Below are 18,058 nucleotides of genomic sequence, written 5' to 3'. Positions count from 1 at the left end.
GCATTAAAATTATCAGTATGTAGTAATAAAAGTATACTTCAGATTATTTCTAATTAGTTTCAATTATAATCTATTATTTGGTTGGATAGATAACTTATTTTTACTTATTTAAAAGTTCCTGTATTAGTGAATTTTTTTTTCCTATATTAACTTTAGGAATTTGTAATAGACTATATACTCATTGACCCCTGAAGAGTTGTTTCTCCTGGAGAATCAGTCTTCTTAATTACTGACGAGTACACCAACCAATATGCCCATCTTCATTGTAATTATAAAATAATGAGGGAAATGACCTTGAAGATTATCTTTCTGTTTAATAGTGTGGTTTTATTTTAAAATATAAATAATAGAATAAAAACATTTTCTAAAATTTCTGATACCTAATTAATGTCTTCCAGAGTAACTGTGGTATCAAACATTCCCTCTAATTATATTCATTAGTGGCTTCTCCCAGACAAGTTTTAATTAAGTTGTACAATGAAGATCAATACTCATTGTGTATTCATTGCAATTTACAACAAGCATATATACTGTTCAGAACAATTTAATTACTGTAATTGTTGCACAGAAGATACTTAGTGACTGTGCTCTATTACTGCCAATCTCCCCTTTTAATAAATTCAGTAATGAAATCGGGTAATGAACTTCTGAAAATTCCCATTTATATATACCCTATGTCTAAACTTCTGCTTTTTTATGTAAGTACTTCTAGTGGGGGGAATGGAGGCATTAATAATATCAGTGTCATAGTGTTTTTCATGCATGCTGTCATGAATGTTGACGAATTATTAGGGCACAAATAGGAATACTTATAACAACAGCTATATTAGTTATATGAAAAATGACTTAAGAGTGTTAGGTAATAAGAATAATCTATTTCCCCCTAAATACGATTTCAATTTTTATTACTCTTATTTCCTTAAATAATAGTATTTTAATTTATTAGAAATGCCTCCAAATATGCTAACTTCTATTAATGAGAATCATGCAAATGCTGTACTACACAATAAATGTGAAAGTGTAGCATCATAGGGGTATACCAGGAATTCTTAACCCTGTCGTTAGTGAAATCTAAGCCAGATAATTCTCTAGTGGGGGGTGGGGGAGTTTTGCTGAGCATTGAGAAATGCTTAGCTGCATACCTGGTTTCTTCCTGTGAGAAGCCAGTAGCAAATACTCCTCCCATCCTCCAGTTTTGACAATCAGAAATGTCTCCAGACATTATCAGATGCCCATGTTGAGAGTCACTGGTGTATGTTGATACAGACACATCCTCCTGATCTGCCCACTGACCAAATGATTCATTAATAAGACAAACAGCAATTCAGCTCTTCTGAGTGCAGGCTCGGTTCATAAGCATGAGTCAAACATGGTATTCTTTTAAGTGAACAATACAATTCTGTGTATTCAGTGTTTTGAAGATCATAATTGGGTGCTAATAGACTATCTAGTAATAGTGCCTTATCTATTTTTTTTGTTTTTTTTATTAATTTTCATTTATTTATGATAGTCACAGAGAGAGAGAGAGAGAGAGAGAGAGAGAGGCAGAGACACAGGCAGAGGGAGAAGCAGGCTCCATGCACCGGGAGCCTGATGTGGGATTCGATCCCGGGTCTCCAGGATCGCGCCCTGGGCCAAAGGCAGGCACTAAACCGCTGCGCCACCCAGGGATCCCAATAGTGCCTTATCTAGATTTAAGAATGAAGAATAGAGATAGATGGCTTCTTAGAGAAAACAGTTCCTGAAATATGTTTTGTTGGACAAATGAAGTTAACAGTTCAAAAGAGAGGAAGGACATTTAAGACAGCTAAAGTAGCATGTGCAAAACTTGGAGGTATCTGAAATCTAACATTCTCTATATTCCGATATCTGTACATCTATATATATACATATATCTCTATATTTATATCTCTATATTAATATCTCTACATATCTAACTATAATTTTAATTATTTTTCCTGAGGCATCAAATTCCAATTTCCTCTGAATTATATGAACAAAATTATAATATAGTAATCTGCAAGTAATTGCCTGAAACATCTAATTTTACTTTTTTAAATTTCCAATTTAGTAATCATATGCATAAGTATCTTCTTTGCTTTGTGAATTTTATGAAAACATCTCTTTCCAAAACAAAAACAATTTTGGACAGAGGGAAGTGAGATATATGTATTTCTTATAAACCTCCTAACCTATTTCTTTGAAGGAAAATGTTTGACAAGATCATCATTAGAAAGATAATGCACATTTTTATTGTGTGTATTTTCATGTGTTTAGTAATATATGCCAATGTTGAAAATTCTTTTTTTTTTTCAATGTTGAAAATTCTTAATAAATGTATTAACAGCTACGCTAGTGTTTTGTATTCAGTTCATTTAATTTCACATACATATATGTGTGAAGCCAAAGAAGAGTTAAGAATAGTAATTTAGATTAAAGTTAATTCAAGTGAGGGCAACTAAATTTTAGAAAGAAAACTTTAGAAAGACATCTGGACTTCTGTTGGTAATAATGAATCTTTGAAGATGCACATATTACTAAGAGGTCTACAAGGAATGTGGTGTTTCTCATGGCAGGCTAGTTATGAATTCCTAGAATTCCTATTCACATCAGTTTGCCACTGCAGGATTAAGTTCAATTCGACTGCCATCATAGTAAAAGGCCTTTAGCTTGCTGATTTGCTCTACTTTATCAGGTCTACACAGATATGTTGCTGCTCAATATCAAAGGTGAATCAAATGAATCATAAGGATGAATAAACATAATGATTTAGGTTCTGCACTCCCCTGGTATTTAGTCATGTCTAGACATAGCCCTAGTGTCCCAGAAAATCCAAAAGGAGGACAAGGACATTTAAGTTTAATGTAGCTTTATTCCCATGGAAACTAGAAAAGCCAACAATAGAGTAAAAAGAGTATGGATCTAAATAAAAAAAAAATAGATTTAGTGGGATGACTGGTAGATTTGCAAGGTCAGGTAGTAATGAAACAGTTTGTTTTTTTTTTTTTTTTTGGTTTTCACTGTTTTAAACAATAGTTTTCAGCTAGGCCAATTTCTTCTAAAAAGAATAATACAACAGATTATTTATTTTATTGTTCTATAAAGCCACTCTGATATGTGTAGGCTAAAGATGATACAAACATTCTATAGGCATGGACTGTTTTAGAGTTAAAGAGATCAGAATCTGAGTATATTAAATACACACACATCACAGAAGGCTGTCATATATATATGGTATTGAGTATATTTCTGTGTTTTCTGAAAGTTTTAAACTTGTGATTTATTTTTATATAACCAGTATTATAGACTGTTAACTTAGTGTATGAGATATATATATGTTTGCATATGTTACTTGAAATAAACCAATGGAAGGATGCCTTGGTGGCTCAGCGTTTGAGTGACTGCTTTTGGCTCAGGGTGTGATCCCAGGGTCCTGGGGTTGAGTCCTACATCGGGCCCCCTGAGGGGAGCCTCTTCTCCCTCTGCCTGTTTCTGCCTCTATCTCTCTCTGTGTCTCTCATGAATAAATAAATAAAATCTTTTGAAAAAAAGAAATAAACCAATGGATAATGAGGCTTAAATGCATATAATTTCTATAGTAGGTAGAAAATTTTTATTTCAATTGTGATCCTAATGTCCTTGGTTGCAATAATTTTATCTTATATTTTCTTTTGGGAGTGTCGTAACACATTTCTCAGCCTATCAACTATTACGACTTTAGTACTCACTCTAGCTTTATACTTAAAGATAGAACTTTTTTTTTTTAAAGAATTGGTAGCATTTCAAAGTAGTGGTTTTTGAATGTAGGATAAGGAAGCTTCAGTAACCTCTGACTAGGGATAACCCAGTTGTTTCCCTTTTGGGTACTTACGCCCTGCTCATTTATAGTGGTTTAGCTCTCTGCTGGGCCAGGTAGATCACTTGGGATAGGCAGAATCGGCTGGAAAAAATAATGATCTGTGATCCGGGTCCGAAGCAGTTTGACTACTCAGCATCCTATAAACTAGTTTAATTTGGGGGATGTAGGGAGGCGAACAGTAGATAAACCTGTTGAAGTATAAACAGTGTGTGTGTGTGTGTGTGTGTGTGTGAGACTGTGTGTGCAGGTGTGTGTACACACGCTTTCATGGCTTCCTTTTGTAGTAATAATATTTAGACTTCCATTCTGGGAGTTCCAAATATTTTAGGATATCCAGCCATAGTTGAGGTTGCATTTCAAAAATGTAGCTGATAGTTCCCTAAGAGGCACATTGTGGACTATGGTTATTTGTAAGTAGAAGATATTTTTGGGAATGCAGTGGACACATAACTCTGGCAACAACCCTGAGAGCTGCTATAATTTTATTGGCTTGATGAGAGGTGTGTAAATTTATTTCTTAACTTACCTTGTAATTTGGATTACAGATTTTGGTTAATATCACAAAAAAATCTTATAAGCTTGGGGATAGTTTATTTCTATTCAATGTAAATTATTTGTTAATTGCTTCATAATACCTTTCCAGGAGAAAATATAATATATTTAGTCACAAATTTATGGCAGTTTAATCCCCAAATTGAGAGCCTTTAAAGGAGTGGCATAGTCCTTATGGTTTTCTATAAACCTTCATTTTTTTTCTTTTCCTTTTTACTATTTTCCTTTAATTCTTGTTTGACAAAAAAGAACACTTAGAATAATGACTTGTTTATGTATTTTTGTTGTAATTGTTCCCCAAATGTTTATTCAAAATTACTTGTTCTTCTGCATCCAAATAATGCTTTCATTAAATTATAACTCTTATGTTCATGATAATGAATACTTAATTTAATTCCAGTTATGTAAGAAATATGCACTTTAATAACACTACAAAAATAGTGATGCTTTTTTATACACTTGACTTAGTTTTGTGTTCTTTTTCTTTCAGTGAATTTATTGGATTCACGTACTGTCATGGGGGACTTGGGATGGATTGCTTTTCCAAAAAATGGGGTAAGCCTTTATGAAATTTTCCCTACAACTTAAGCTGAGTAGACATCATGTTAAATGTCACACATGAAAATTCACTGAACATATTTTGATTTGCTGTTATCCTGGGTATATTGAATAGGAAATAAAAGTTAATATGTCAATGACCAGTGTTGATTCAAACACAATTTATTTTCTATTTTATTCACTACATTGGGGAATGAAAATAATATAAGAAATTCCTTCAAATTTTACTGAGTTTAAAAGTTTCTCAGACTATCAAGTCAGTCATCAGTCAAAGGTTTTCTTTCAATTCTTGGCTTTTTCTTCACTAAAACCTTTCAGAAAAGGTGCTTCATTGGAAGAATTTTATAAACAGCAGTTGACTTTGCTAGTAGTTTATTTTACTGGTGTACGTTAGAAATAAAATATTTTGGGCAAAAATTAGGTAAAGATGTTTTTAAACCAATATGCATATTAATGTATAATACTAACAATACATATTAAAAAGTATTCTATTATCTTCTGCTCAATTAAAAATACATCTATCTTAGCAGATGGAAAATGAATGTAAGTAAAATCTTCTGTCAGAATCATTATATCACACAGAAAATATTAACAATATTGCATGACTATTAAGAAAAATTCAGATTCTCGAGATTTTTATTATCTGATAACTTTAATATTTAACTATCTTTTAATTTTCAGACTCATACTATCCAAATTCATTATAGAACCACTTTGTGGCAAGGACAAATAATATTCTTCAATACTCAATTTTGAAAAAAAATAATTTAAGCAATTTGAACATTTAAAACTTTATAGTATAGTGTATATATTTAATTCATTTAGAAAATTAGTCACACTAATAATAGTTCATGTGACTTCCACGGTTAATTTCGGTTTAATTAAGTAATCTAATATTGTCATGACCCAAACAGTTAAAACTTATTTTTTTTTCATTTGATGAGAAAATCAGGTATGTTGTTCAGTCCCTAACAAAGAAAATTATTATGAAGGTAAAACAGATGGTATCAGTTGTTCTAATTCATAATTTATATGCTAACATCCTAATCTCAGTGTGATTTCTCTTCTTTCATTAACATGGTATCTCTTTTTGGTTATCAAAAATTATGGTTGCATTTAGATATATATCATAAATAAAGTATATTCGTTTTTTAAGATATTAGGACATAACTATAAGCCAAAGGGGGAAAGATTATTACCAAGTAGATCTAGCCAGTGCCAACATAATGGTGTATATTCTGTTAGTCTGGCCCTCTTTTTTCCTTCTTATGTTCTTTCTTCTTTTCTGTTTACCTCCTTCCACCCTTCATCTCACATCATTTTCTTTCTTTGATCTATCATCACCCTTGTACAGGTAGAGGGCTGGTTAATATCCATCTATGAGAACCTATAGCTATATATTGTACTCTGCATTTTTTCACATACCAAAAATGATTTGTTACATAAATATTTTAAATTGCTCTCTCTCGGAAGATGGCTAATAGGTGAGGTTAAAGTTAATTTTTTAAAAAATCATATCCCCTTTGAATTTAGTTTTGTGTGTCTCCTCTTTCTATTCAAAAGTTAGAAAAGGTTTGGTTGAGTGCATCTTTGAAGGCAAATGTGATTTGTAGTTGCTTTTGCAACTAAAGAAGTTTGGGGGAGTTTACTCAGTTTTGTACAGGAATTTTGTATAAAACACAGTTGCTTCCTTTATAACAACATAGTCCTTTCATATCTGGAATGAGCTCTTTTCATTCTAACAACTTTGTGCTTTTACTTTTTGTTACAATTTTTAGTATACTATTGATTTTGTTCAGTTTTATCTTTTTTAATTTTTTAAATTTAATTTTTTTATTTTTGAAAAAGAGAGAGAATATGTGAGCGTGGGGAGGTGGGTGGGCAGAGGGAAAGAGAAAATCTTGAGCATTCTCCACACCTGGACACAGTGCAGAGCCTGACATAGAGCTCGATCCCATGATCCTGAGACCATGACCCGAGCCGAAATCAAAAGACTGGTGCTTGACCAACTAATCCACCTAGTGTCCCTTGTTCAGTTTTTTAAACAATGAATTTCATTTTCAACATTCTTGCAATGTTTTATGTTTCTTTTGTCTTTGCTATGCCTGATGTTAGTATTAAAGAAAAAAATGTGCAACTGTCCAAGTATATACTTGTCCACACTTGTCCAAGTGTACAGAACGTAGGTGTTTTTACTTTATGTTGTGTCACTCAAATACAAAATAAGGGAAATTTAGAAATTACATTTTAAAGAAAATGAGTATTCGAAGTGTAATTCTAATTAGAATTAATATATAATTCTATTTTTAGTAAGCTGTGCCCTTTGTAATTAGATAGGCAATCTATTTCTAAGTGAAATATAGATCAAAAGCCATGCCATCAAAAACTGTGGAGTTGAGGTTCTCCATAAAAGCCATGAGAGAACAGGCAAATATCATCAGAATCAATTTTCTAGAACTCCAGAAATTAACCAGTCTTGGAGCAATACAGGGAACATTTATTCAAGAAAAATGGTGGAATCTTGTTAGAACAGCAGCACTAGCTTTAGTATTAAAAAAAAAAGGAATATATTAGGTAAAAATTTTTACTATTTATTGGAACTGGATATTTCCTTTTTTTTCCCCGTTCTTTTATTTTATTTTAATAGCTTTAGCATTTTAAGGTGCCTTGTGTTCTTTCCTGCCTCTTTAGCTGTGAAGTAGCCTTGAAAAGCCAAAAACCTGCTGTCAAGGTAAAAAGCAGCAGGCTAGCAGGCACTGGAGCCACGGAGTGGGGACAGGAGAGTCTTCAAAGACCTGATCATAGGGAATTGTCATTATTTGATCTGATAGCTTCCTGGAAGACTGTTTTTGTAAGGCTATCTTGATTGATCTGACTCAGAGCTCCCCCAGTCTGAAAGCCTTTATTATATACTAAGTAAATAGGAATATTTTTTTTCAAACTTTAGGCCTTAGGAATAAATATTTTATTTATTTACCCCAAATCTGCACCTAAGAATTGGGCAAGTATTTAAGAGAAACACTGTTATCTAATCCTTAAAGTCATGCACATGTTCCATACCCTTCTTAGAAGCAATCATTGCTCCTATGATACTTTTTCTATGCTTGTTAGCTCCTGAGTTTTTTATAGCTACCTCATATTTACTACTCTGCAGTGTTTCTACAAGTTGGCACAGGTCCTGACATAAAAGAGAACTTCAGTAAACATGTATTGTAAGGATAATTTACTTTATTGTTTTTAAATTTATAAAATGGAGCCCAACTTACTGAGATATAGTTTTGCATAAAGATTTAAAAAATAGAACTTGGCACAGTTTTGGCCCTCAATAGCTATTCTTTCTTTGACCTTCTACTACATTTCTATTCTCCTTATACCAAGAGATTGTCTATTTTTCCATATAAATATATCCATTTGAATTCATTGTTAGCACTTCAAGATTGAGAAATTTCACCTGAAATCTGAATTTCCAGCTTCTTTGTGTAATTGGAAGTTTCAGAATGCTGGAACCAGCAGCCTAATACGACCTCAACAACTGAAAGCTAAGTAAAGTTTGTTGTTTTGTGAGGGTACAAATTATCCTCTTTGACTCAATTTCCGTTTAATATTCTTATTTAAGTTGCCAGTCTGTAATGTTAGCAGTATTTTAGAGTCTATTTTTTAAAAGATTTTATTTATTTATTCATGAGAGACACACAGAGAGAGCGAGAAAGGCAGAGACACAAGCAGAGTGAGAAGCAGGCTCCATGCAGGGAGCCTGATGTGGGACTCAATCTCTGGTCTCCAGGATCACACCTTGGGCTGAAGGCGGCACTAAACCACTGAGCTACCCAGGCTGCCCTAGAGTCATTTTTAAATAAGGTTAAATCATGGGGGTGCCTGGGTGGCTCAGTGGGTTAATGGACCAACTCTTGATTTCAGCTTAGGTCATGACCTCAAGGTTGTGAGATTGAGCCCAAGTCGGACTCTGTTCTCAGAGAACGGAGTCAGCTTGTCCCTCCCTTGCCTCTTCCCCCACATGTGTGTGTCTGCACGTATGTGCATTCTATAAATAAATAAATAAATAAACAAACAAATAAATAAATAATTAAAATCTTTTTAAAAATACTGTACAATCATCAGGGTTTTCTTTTGTTTCAGGAGGGTCTTTAAAAGAAATCTCTAATTATTACATACTGAGTTGTTTTTTCCCTAGATTTTGAGTACTTCATCTAAATCAGGACACACCTGATTGTTTGAATTTGGACTTCAGCATGCGCTCTTTAACCACAGTATATGAGAGACACCGTATGTGTATGCACATACACTTCATGCACACACACTTCATGACAGTAATTTATATTCTCCTTCCCCTTTTTTAAAAAATCTCAACATATCTAGAAGTTCTATGCTATATCGAGGTTTGCTTTTTATGCAGATTTTCCACATTCATTCATTCAACAGATATGTATTGAGCACTAAGTATGTGTCAGTGACTTTATTAAGCACTGAGGATATAGCACTGAAGAAAACAGAAGTCCTTGACATCCTGGAGCTCAAGGAAGCATTATTATCTTTAGAATGAGTAATCAAAGTGTGTTAGAACAATGTGGTGGGTGAAATGCTTTCTAGTACTTTCTTTACTTTCTATAAATGTACAAAAGTGGCAGAGAGGTGACAGTATTTGCTCAAGGTGACTCTGTGTCACACTGGGAAGAGAACGTATATTATATTTGGTGCACTGTGGTGTCATATCACCGTTTCTAATTGTCTTCCTATGAAAAAATACTTTTGCAAGTACATAAATTCATTCAGTACTAGCAATGACAATGCAAAAAAAGATACTTTGTATGCTTCTTGTGGATGAGGGAAAGGAGGTTCAGTAAGGGTAAGTGAATTGCCCAAGGTTAGGCAGCTGGTAAGAGACTGATTCTATTTCAAGCCCAGGTCTTCCAGGAGACTGATTATTTTAAACCAGAGGCAAAGTCCTCCAAACAGTTAGGTCTCCAGAGACATGACTAGGTTTTGGATGGTGCCCAGATTTCTAGTTTATAAAAAGAGGATTGATGCTGAAAAGGAAATTCACCTTTAAAAAGTTTTAAATGAGCCAGATACGGTTATGTTCTATTCATTGCCAAATCATAAGTATTTGAAAAAATGTATAGCACATAGGTGCAAAAGTATGCTGCATTTGTTATATTGTGTGTATATAAAATGTATATATACCTATATATATATATAAACACAGGTAGATCATTTAAAGGATGAATTAACTTGACTCCTGGCTATACCTGTAATCCACTATTGTTTTGAGGACCTCCATGGATCTTAGCTTTCCTAGGGGCTAGGTGGGGCTGTGTGGCTACTCTATCATTAGTCTCCCAGTGTTGTTTGTAGGATAATATAAGATAATCTGTTTCAATGCGCCACTTGATCCCTAAACGATCAAAGAAATAGAGAAGACCTTGGTTAATTCAAAAGCTGCTTCTCTATTACTGCTTCCAAATATATCTAGAGGGGATCTGTTGGTGGCTCAGGGGTTTAGCGCCTGCCTTCAGCCCAGGGTGTGATCCTGGAGTCCCTGGATCAAGTCCCACATCAGGCTCCCTGCACCCTGCATGGAGCCTGCTTCTCCCTCTGCCTGTGTCTCTGCCTCTCTCACTCTGTGTCTCTCATGAATAAATAAATAAATTCTTAAAAAAAAAGAAAAAAAAAACAAATATATCTAGAAAGCAACACTTTGGTAGTTATTTTTTTTTATTTTTTATTTTTTTTGGTAGTTAAAAGCAGTAGCCATTCACCTATCTTTGGTATTTGACTATTGAATGAAGTCAGTAGACTTCAAGGATTTTCATCTCCCAACAGTCTATATCATGAGACTCAATACTCTAATGTTACTTTGGATAAAATTAAGGGAAAGGGTTGTAAACTCAAAAAAAAAAAAAAAAAAAAAAAACAAAAGCTTTTTTCCAGAATGCTTTTAATTAGAAACAGAAACAAAATTAAGCAAAACACAGATTGTTGTAAAATATACATAGTCACACTCTCAATTCTAAACTCTACTGCTTATTTGAGTAAGATTTTTTTTCCTCCAGAGCACCTATCATTAATTTTCTATATTGAGGTTCTAAACCTTTTCAGTCTCAACCTATTAGGAGGACATAATTTAACTGCAACAATGATTTTTAAGAATAAGACCGAGGGATCATAAAGAGGCCTTGAGGTTTTTTTTTAATTTCATGATGGATTGGATTCTATTGTCATCCTTGTAGAATTTTTTTAGTGTTTCCATAAGATTTTATTTTAAAATACTTATAAATTTTACAACTATTTTAATTTTTTTAAATGAATGGACTTTATTTTAAGAGAGAAGTTTTAGTTTTACAGAAAAATGAGCAGAAAGTATGGAGAGTTCTGGGGTACCTTGGTGGCTCAGTTGGCTAGGTGTCTGCCTTCAGCTCAGGTCATGATCTCTATCTAGGTCCTGAGATCAAACCCCACATCAGGCTCCCTGCTCACTGGGGAGTCTACTTCTCCCTTTGTACTCCCTCTCTTTCTTTATAAACAAACAAACAAACAAACAAACAAATAAATAAATAAATAAATAAATAAAATCTTTAAAAAATATATGGAGAGTTCCTATATACCATTTCAATATCCTCCTCACTTTTTCCACTGTTATTATTGTATTGCTTTAGTGTGTTATATGTTTTACAATTGATGAACCAACATTGACACATTATTATTAGTTAAGGGCCATGGTCTCTGTTAGGGTTCACTCTGGTTTTGACAAATACAGAATGATATACATATACAATTACACTAGCATACAGAATAGTTTCACTGCTCTATCTCCTGTGCTCCACCTATTCATTCCCAGCTCCCTTTCTCCCTCTTTCTTTTCTAACCCCTGCCAAACACTGATCTTTCTACTGTCTCCATAATTTTAGCTTTTCCAGAATGCCGAATAGTGGAATTACACAGCATATAGCCTATTCAGCTTTGCCTCTGTCACTCAGCAAGATGCGTTTAAGGTTCCCCTGTATCTTTTTGGTGGATTGAGAGTGATGTATTTTTTATCATAGAATATCTATTTTTTGATACCCAATTTGGGACTTTTGGAATTCACATTGTCCTATAATTATAAGAACTCCCTTTTCGCAAATCTTCACTTTCCCAGAAAATGGCATGTATAGTAGCAAATTCCACATCTAGGCTAGAGAAAGATAAGCAAAACCTTTAAGATTGTATTTTTTTCTCTAAAGGTAGAAGTCATGTTGTATATAAATCCCATTTCAATTAAAATCGTGAAAGTATTCAGAATAGATGAACAAACTTCATAGCAATCCGCTTATCCCAATTTTCTGATTGAATCATTTGGTTGAATAACAGTGGAACCAATGAACTCTTTCTCAAATAATTATTTTCTAGGGGCGCCTGGGTGGCTCAGTTGGTTAAGCATCTGACTCTTGGTTTCAGCTCAGGTCAGGAATTCATGGTCACATGATCTCAGAATCCTGGGATCTAGTCATGTGTCAGGCTCAGCGAGGAGTTGGCTTGAGATTCTCTTTCTCTCTCTTCCTCTGCCCCTCCCCTACTCTCTTGCTGTCTCTCTCTCTCTAATATAAATAAATAAATGCAAAAAATACAATAATATAAATAAAATAGCTATTTTCTCACTTAAGACTTTCGTCCCGCCCCGCTTTTTTTCTTCCCTTAAATCGTCAATCTTGTATTCATAGCTTTATCAGCCTATCTGTGCACACCCTGAAGATGTTTTCTTTCCTTTTAATTACATTAAATTTACTTTAGTCATCTTCTGGAGCATTTAACATTGATTAATCTACATACTCTAAGCATGGATGTAAACAACATTGTTTTCTGAAAAATTTTAGCAAGTATTTTCAGGACTTATTCTCAGGAGAATAAAATTAATGGTCATGATGTTTGTTTAGAGCAGATTATGCTCTTACATCTTAGAAATTCCACTATTGCTCTTTTTTTTTTTTACATGTTTTTCTTACAAAAGTTTACAAGATACACCTGCCTCCTTTGCTTTAGTGGAGCCTGCCGTTTCCCCACTGAGTTCTCTGTACTTCCTGTAGCACACAATGGGCAAGCCACCATATTCCCCTGGGCATCACTTCTGAATTGTCCTGCAAGGTCTTCTTTTATTTTTACTGTCTTCCCTTTCAGTCAAATAAAATAGACTTTATTGTGAAATATTTTCTTTTGCTGATCATAGCAGCTCTTAGAATCATTTGCAATAATTTATTCATTTGAAAAAGATTTCAGAATATTGACTTAAATCATATTTGTAATAAAATAGAGGCAGGGTAATGGGCTCTCTGCCTGGGGGAGAAAGAATGAGCAATAATATTCCATACAAGATGCTTCAAAACAGGAGTTTATGGTTTTCCCTGTTTTAGTGCCACTTTGTTCTGTTTTCTGAATTTTTTGAGCTAGGGAACCTGTGTATTTACTTTTGAAGTTGAAAATATCTCAGGTTTCGATTATTCAAAGTGGCCTGTGAATACATTGTTAGTGTTTTATGTGTATTCACTTGAATCCAGAAGAACTTAAGCTGGATTTTCTGTTCTGATACACAGATTTACCAAACGTGTGGGGGGTGGGGTGGGGGAGGGTTGTGTATGATTCACTTTCCCCAAAATTAAAGGCAAAGGATGAGAGAAGTATTTGAACACTGATAATCTCTTATATCAGGGTAAGTTTTGCCAGAATCTTATTTTGGCTTTGCTTTCCACTGAAGGAGAGGACAGATAATGACGAGCATTGAGGCCCACACTGAGCATGGAGAGGCTAATAAAGATTAACGTAATGCTGAAGTGGGTAAAAAAGAACACATTAGTGGATATAGAAAAGTACTTTATTTGGACAGTGATAGAAAATAATTCTAAAGGGAATGGATATTATACTATATAATGCAAATGCCAGTATAATGAAGAACAATCCTGTTCCAAAGTAGCTTTGTATTCATTATTTTTTAGAAAAAACAAAAAGAACACCCAGCCCGTAAGGTAATTAAGATAAATAATTTAAGGAATTCAAGATCGTCATTAAGCATACACTGAAGTTTAGAAGAAGCACAATTTTGCATTTAGATTCCCCACATGGAACCTTAGCAATTATGAAGAAAGTTCTTTAAAATGTCCAGCTCTGCCTTGGCATATAAGACAAATTTAGTCTTTGACATACGCAGTTATATTGAATGAATTAGCAATAGTCACAGTATATTCCTGCAAAATGGTATTGAGACATGCTTGTAATATTTATTTATTAGGTATCACTTTACTTGTTCAAAGTCGCTATAAAATAATTGCAAATATTTTCTTCTTTAGAGGCTCTCAAAACACTTTCCCACATTATAAAGGATACTCACAAATATAAACTGGAGAATGACCTTATCCATAAACTACTTTTGTTAATCCTTCCTCAACCTACCTGTAATCACCTAGCTAAAGGCTTCATCCTTCACACCATAGTGTAAGTCCTACTTCTGCAGAAAAGTATGGATCCAAGATTAATTATTTTCCTCCCTGTTAGCAAATCGTGCTGTGAAATCCTTCTTCTTCCTCCATCTCAACCCCATCTCCTTTTTCCTCCAGATTGAAGTGTGCATAGCTATGTTATCCATACTCAACACCTTGCCTAGTTTTGTACTGAAACACTTAATTCTTCCCATTCATTCCTTTTTTGTTGGCTTTTTCTATTGTATAAGAAGCAGGGAGTGTAAATGTGAACAGTTTCAGATCATTTCTAAAGAGTCACATACAAGTTACTGTCACCTTGCCTGTGATGTGAGACACCTGTGCACACACTTGCATCAGTCATTTCCCAATATTGTTTCCACCTGTTTCATTTTGGGTCCTCATAGTTCCCTTTTCCTCATTATGTACATGAGGATTTCTAGGTTTCTGTCTGTATTTTCTTTGCCAAATGATGTGATACATGTGAAACCTGGACCTAAAATCCTTTTCCTTCTGAAAAAAATGTTCTGCTCTCATTGCTATTTGTACCAGTTTCCATATGTGAGTATGATGATTTTTTTTTTACTCCCATCTTCCCATTCATTAATGAAGATGTTAAATAAAACTGGGCCTTGCAGAGGTCCCCAGGGTCCAAATACTGGGTATTTTTCTAAGTAGTTTGATTGCTGTTTATCATAATCTTCCCCCCCTCACCATTCTTCAGCTGTTTTCAATTCATGTGACAGTGCTCCCATGCAAGTCAATTTGAATTAATTTTGCAAGCAAAATGCTTTATGGTTCTGAGTACATAATCTCCCTCTCCCACAGAGAAAAAATATACTGTAATCATCCAGCATTCCTGTTGATTATTTCCATTAAAGGCAGCAGGGGGAGAGAGAATGCTCAAGACTCCTCTCATGTTTAAAGTTTTTGAGGCTTTTGCTATTCATTGCCTTATTCTTTCTCACCCTCCCTCTCTTTTTTTTATTTTTTTTTATTTTATGCTATTCATTGCTTGCACTAATGCAGAATGTGATGGTCCAGACTGCTCAGCCTCGAATCTCTGTCTGCTGGAGCCTAGCCACTGCAATCCTGCAATCCTTGTGATCTTACACCCCACCACACTTTCTCCCAGATGAACTAATTTCTCTCTTTTTAACTCCTCAAAAGATTCATATAAATTTCTACCCCTAGCATTTTGCACAAATTGCTTGTATTGCTTTACTTCCCACCCTCCATATAACCCATCTTACTGCTAATCATATTCTTCAAGGCCAGCTGAGGTTATAAAACATGAAATCTTTCATTACCACCCAGGACAGTGACCACTTTCTAGGCTGAATCAATATAGCACTTATTGTGTATTGAATACACTAAAATTTAGACATTTTAGATTTGCCTATTTTTTGTGTGACATTGTAAGTTTCTTCAGTGTAAAAGACTTGTCTTTACCTCTAGCATGTCACCTGATGCCTTGGATGTAACTTTAGATTAACTATATCTGTTACTGGTTGATGAATAAGTAGGCATCTGAATCTTAAGGAACTAGTGGTTGTTTGGACCCAAAAGGCTGCATATTTTTGGGTAAAAATAGAATAATGGAAAGAGACATCAAAGTGTGCATTTAGGGGTTCTAATTCATTTTGTGTCATGCTAATTCACTTTGTGTCATGCAACCCTGAGCCAAGATTATTTAATTATACAATTTATTTTACCAAAAGACTAATATACACCAAGCACTGAGATTACATTGTTAAACAGGACTCAGTTCCTCTTCTATACAAACAGACAAGTTTGAATGACATCACCTAGAGTTGGGAAATACACAGCCTGTACAAACATATGCACACTCTGGGGTCCTTTCTCTATTGAGCTCAATCCAAATTACTAATATGTACATATTGGCCTCCTTAGAAGCAGTGTAGTTGACATGGAGACTTTGAAAACAGTTAAGCTAGATTACAAATCTGGCTCCACCCCTTATTTACTAATGTGTAGCAAGTTGGTTAATCTCTGTATCTCTATTTCCCTCATCTGTAGATTATGTATAAAATTTCCTACTTACCGATGTTCTTATAAGGATTAGAATGAGGTAACTGCAAAGTTTAGCACACTGCCTGGCCTTTATTAAACAGTGTGTAGGGTTGCTATTACTCTTTATCTTGGTTTCTGTTCTTTTTTGTTCTTATTTTTATTTTCCCCAGGAAGTACTTATTAACTGATATGTTTATAATGTTATTATGTCTTGACCATTATCTTACTATGTATATTTGAACTAAATTTTTCTGAAGACTTAAAGATGGAAAAAAAAAAAGATGGAAAAATATATTCACTTGTTAAAATAAAGCATCAAGATTCTTTATTAATGAAGACTTAAGTGGTTTTACCAAAAGTCACCTGGCCATTTATATGGTAGTACACACATAAAGTTTTCTAAAACATTTGTTTTCACTGATGAACACTTGACTTTCACAAAACAAAATAGGAATGTGCACTAATTGTAGCAAGAAGCGAAAATTCACAGTGAAGGGAGAAAACAATTATCAAAAACAGAATGATCATTTTGTACATTGATGTGTAATATGTTTTGAATATTTGTGTCCTCATGAAAATTCATCTGTTGACATCCCAGTGCTCCATGTGATGGTATGAGGAGGTAGGGCCTTTAGGATGTGCTTAGACCATAAAAGTGGAGCTCACATGAATGAGATCCGTGCTCTAATAAAAGAAATGCCACAGAGCTAGCTAGCCCCCTTCTGTTATGTGAGGACACAGTGGGAACTCTGAGACCTGAAAGAGGTTCCTGATGTGATCATTCTGGCAACACATTCCAGACTTCCAGCCTCCAGAACTGTAAGAAATGAAAGTCTGTTGTTTAAAACCCACCCAGCCAGTGTCTATTTTGTAATAGCAATGTGGACAGATTAATACAGCAGCCTAAAACAAATCTATGAAAATTTAACACTCTGAAAATTTAAAACTCTGAGGAAAGATATATGTATCTTTACTCTAGAGCAGGAGTACAATGATATACCGAATAAATATTCTCTATCTTCAGAACAACTTATGTTCTCGTTTTGCTTTTTCTCTTAAATAGGATATGGGGAAAATATTTCATTTGAAAATTATTAAATAAAATATTATGCTTATAATAATAATTTCCAAAGAAGTATTTTCACTTAGTAAATTTCCCAGATAATTAAAGCTGATTCAGCTATTTATTATTCCATTGATCAAATTTTAGTTGGTTTCATATAATATCAACAAACTTTAGCTAGTTTAAGAGAAAGAACAGAATTTATGGTTAATTCAGAAAACCCAAGGTCAATTGAATTCTTGAAATAAGGAAACCAAGTGACGGGGCTAGATCCCATGAACAGGGCAGTGGTTGCCCCTTCTTTCTCTCTGTCTCTGATTCCTGGTTCTGACCAGTTATTTATTCATTCTATCTGTAAACCAGGTTTTTTTTTTAGTTCACTTTACACGTGGTTTTCCCAGAATTCTAAATTTGATCTCCTGTATTAAAAAGACAAAACTCAGACTGGAAGTGTTCCAAATTCCACATCGAAGGAGTTTGATGGGTTCCACTTGGTTCATCTGTCCATCACTTTTGCAAACATCTCTA

General features: G+C 34.2%; 1 protein-coding gene across 7 annotated transcripts in view; it reads left to right on the top strand.

Moving 5' to 3' along the window:
* EPHA5 (EPH receptor A5) overlaps positions 1–18,058 on the top strand; it is a 345,616-nt gene that overhangs the window by 28,303 nt on the left and 299,255 nt on the right. For all 7 annotated transcript variants that reach the window (XM_041726499.1, XM_041726497.1, XM_041726495.1 and 4 more), the window contains exon 2: positions 4,902–4,966. In XM_041726499.1, the coding sequence (XP_041582433.1) occupies positions 4,902–4,966 (65 nt within the window). The remainder of the gene's footprint in view (positions 1–4,901; positions 4,967–18,058) is intronic.

The sequence above is a fragment of the Vulpes lagopus genome, chromosome 12 (genome assembly GCF_018345385.1).
Source record: "Vulpes lagopus strain Blue_001 chromosome 12, ASM1834538v1, whole genome shotgun sequence".
Lineage (NCBI taxonomy): Eukaryota > Metazoa > Chordata > Mammalia > Carnivora > Canidae > Vulpes > Vulpes lagopus.
This window is presented reverse-complemented; position numbering and strand designations above follow the sequence as displayed.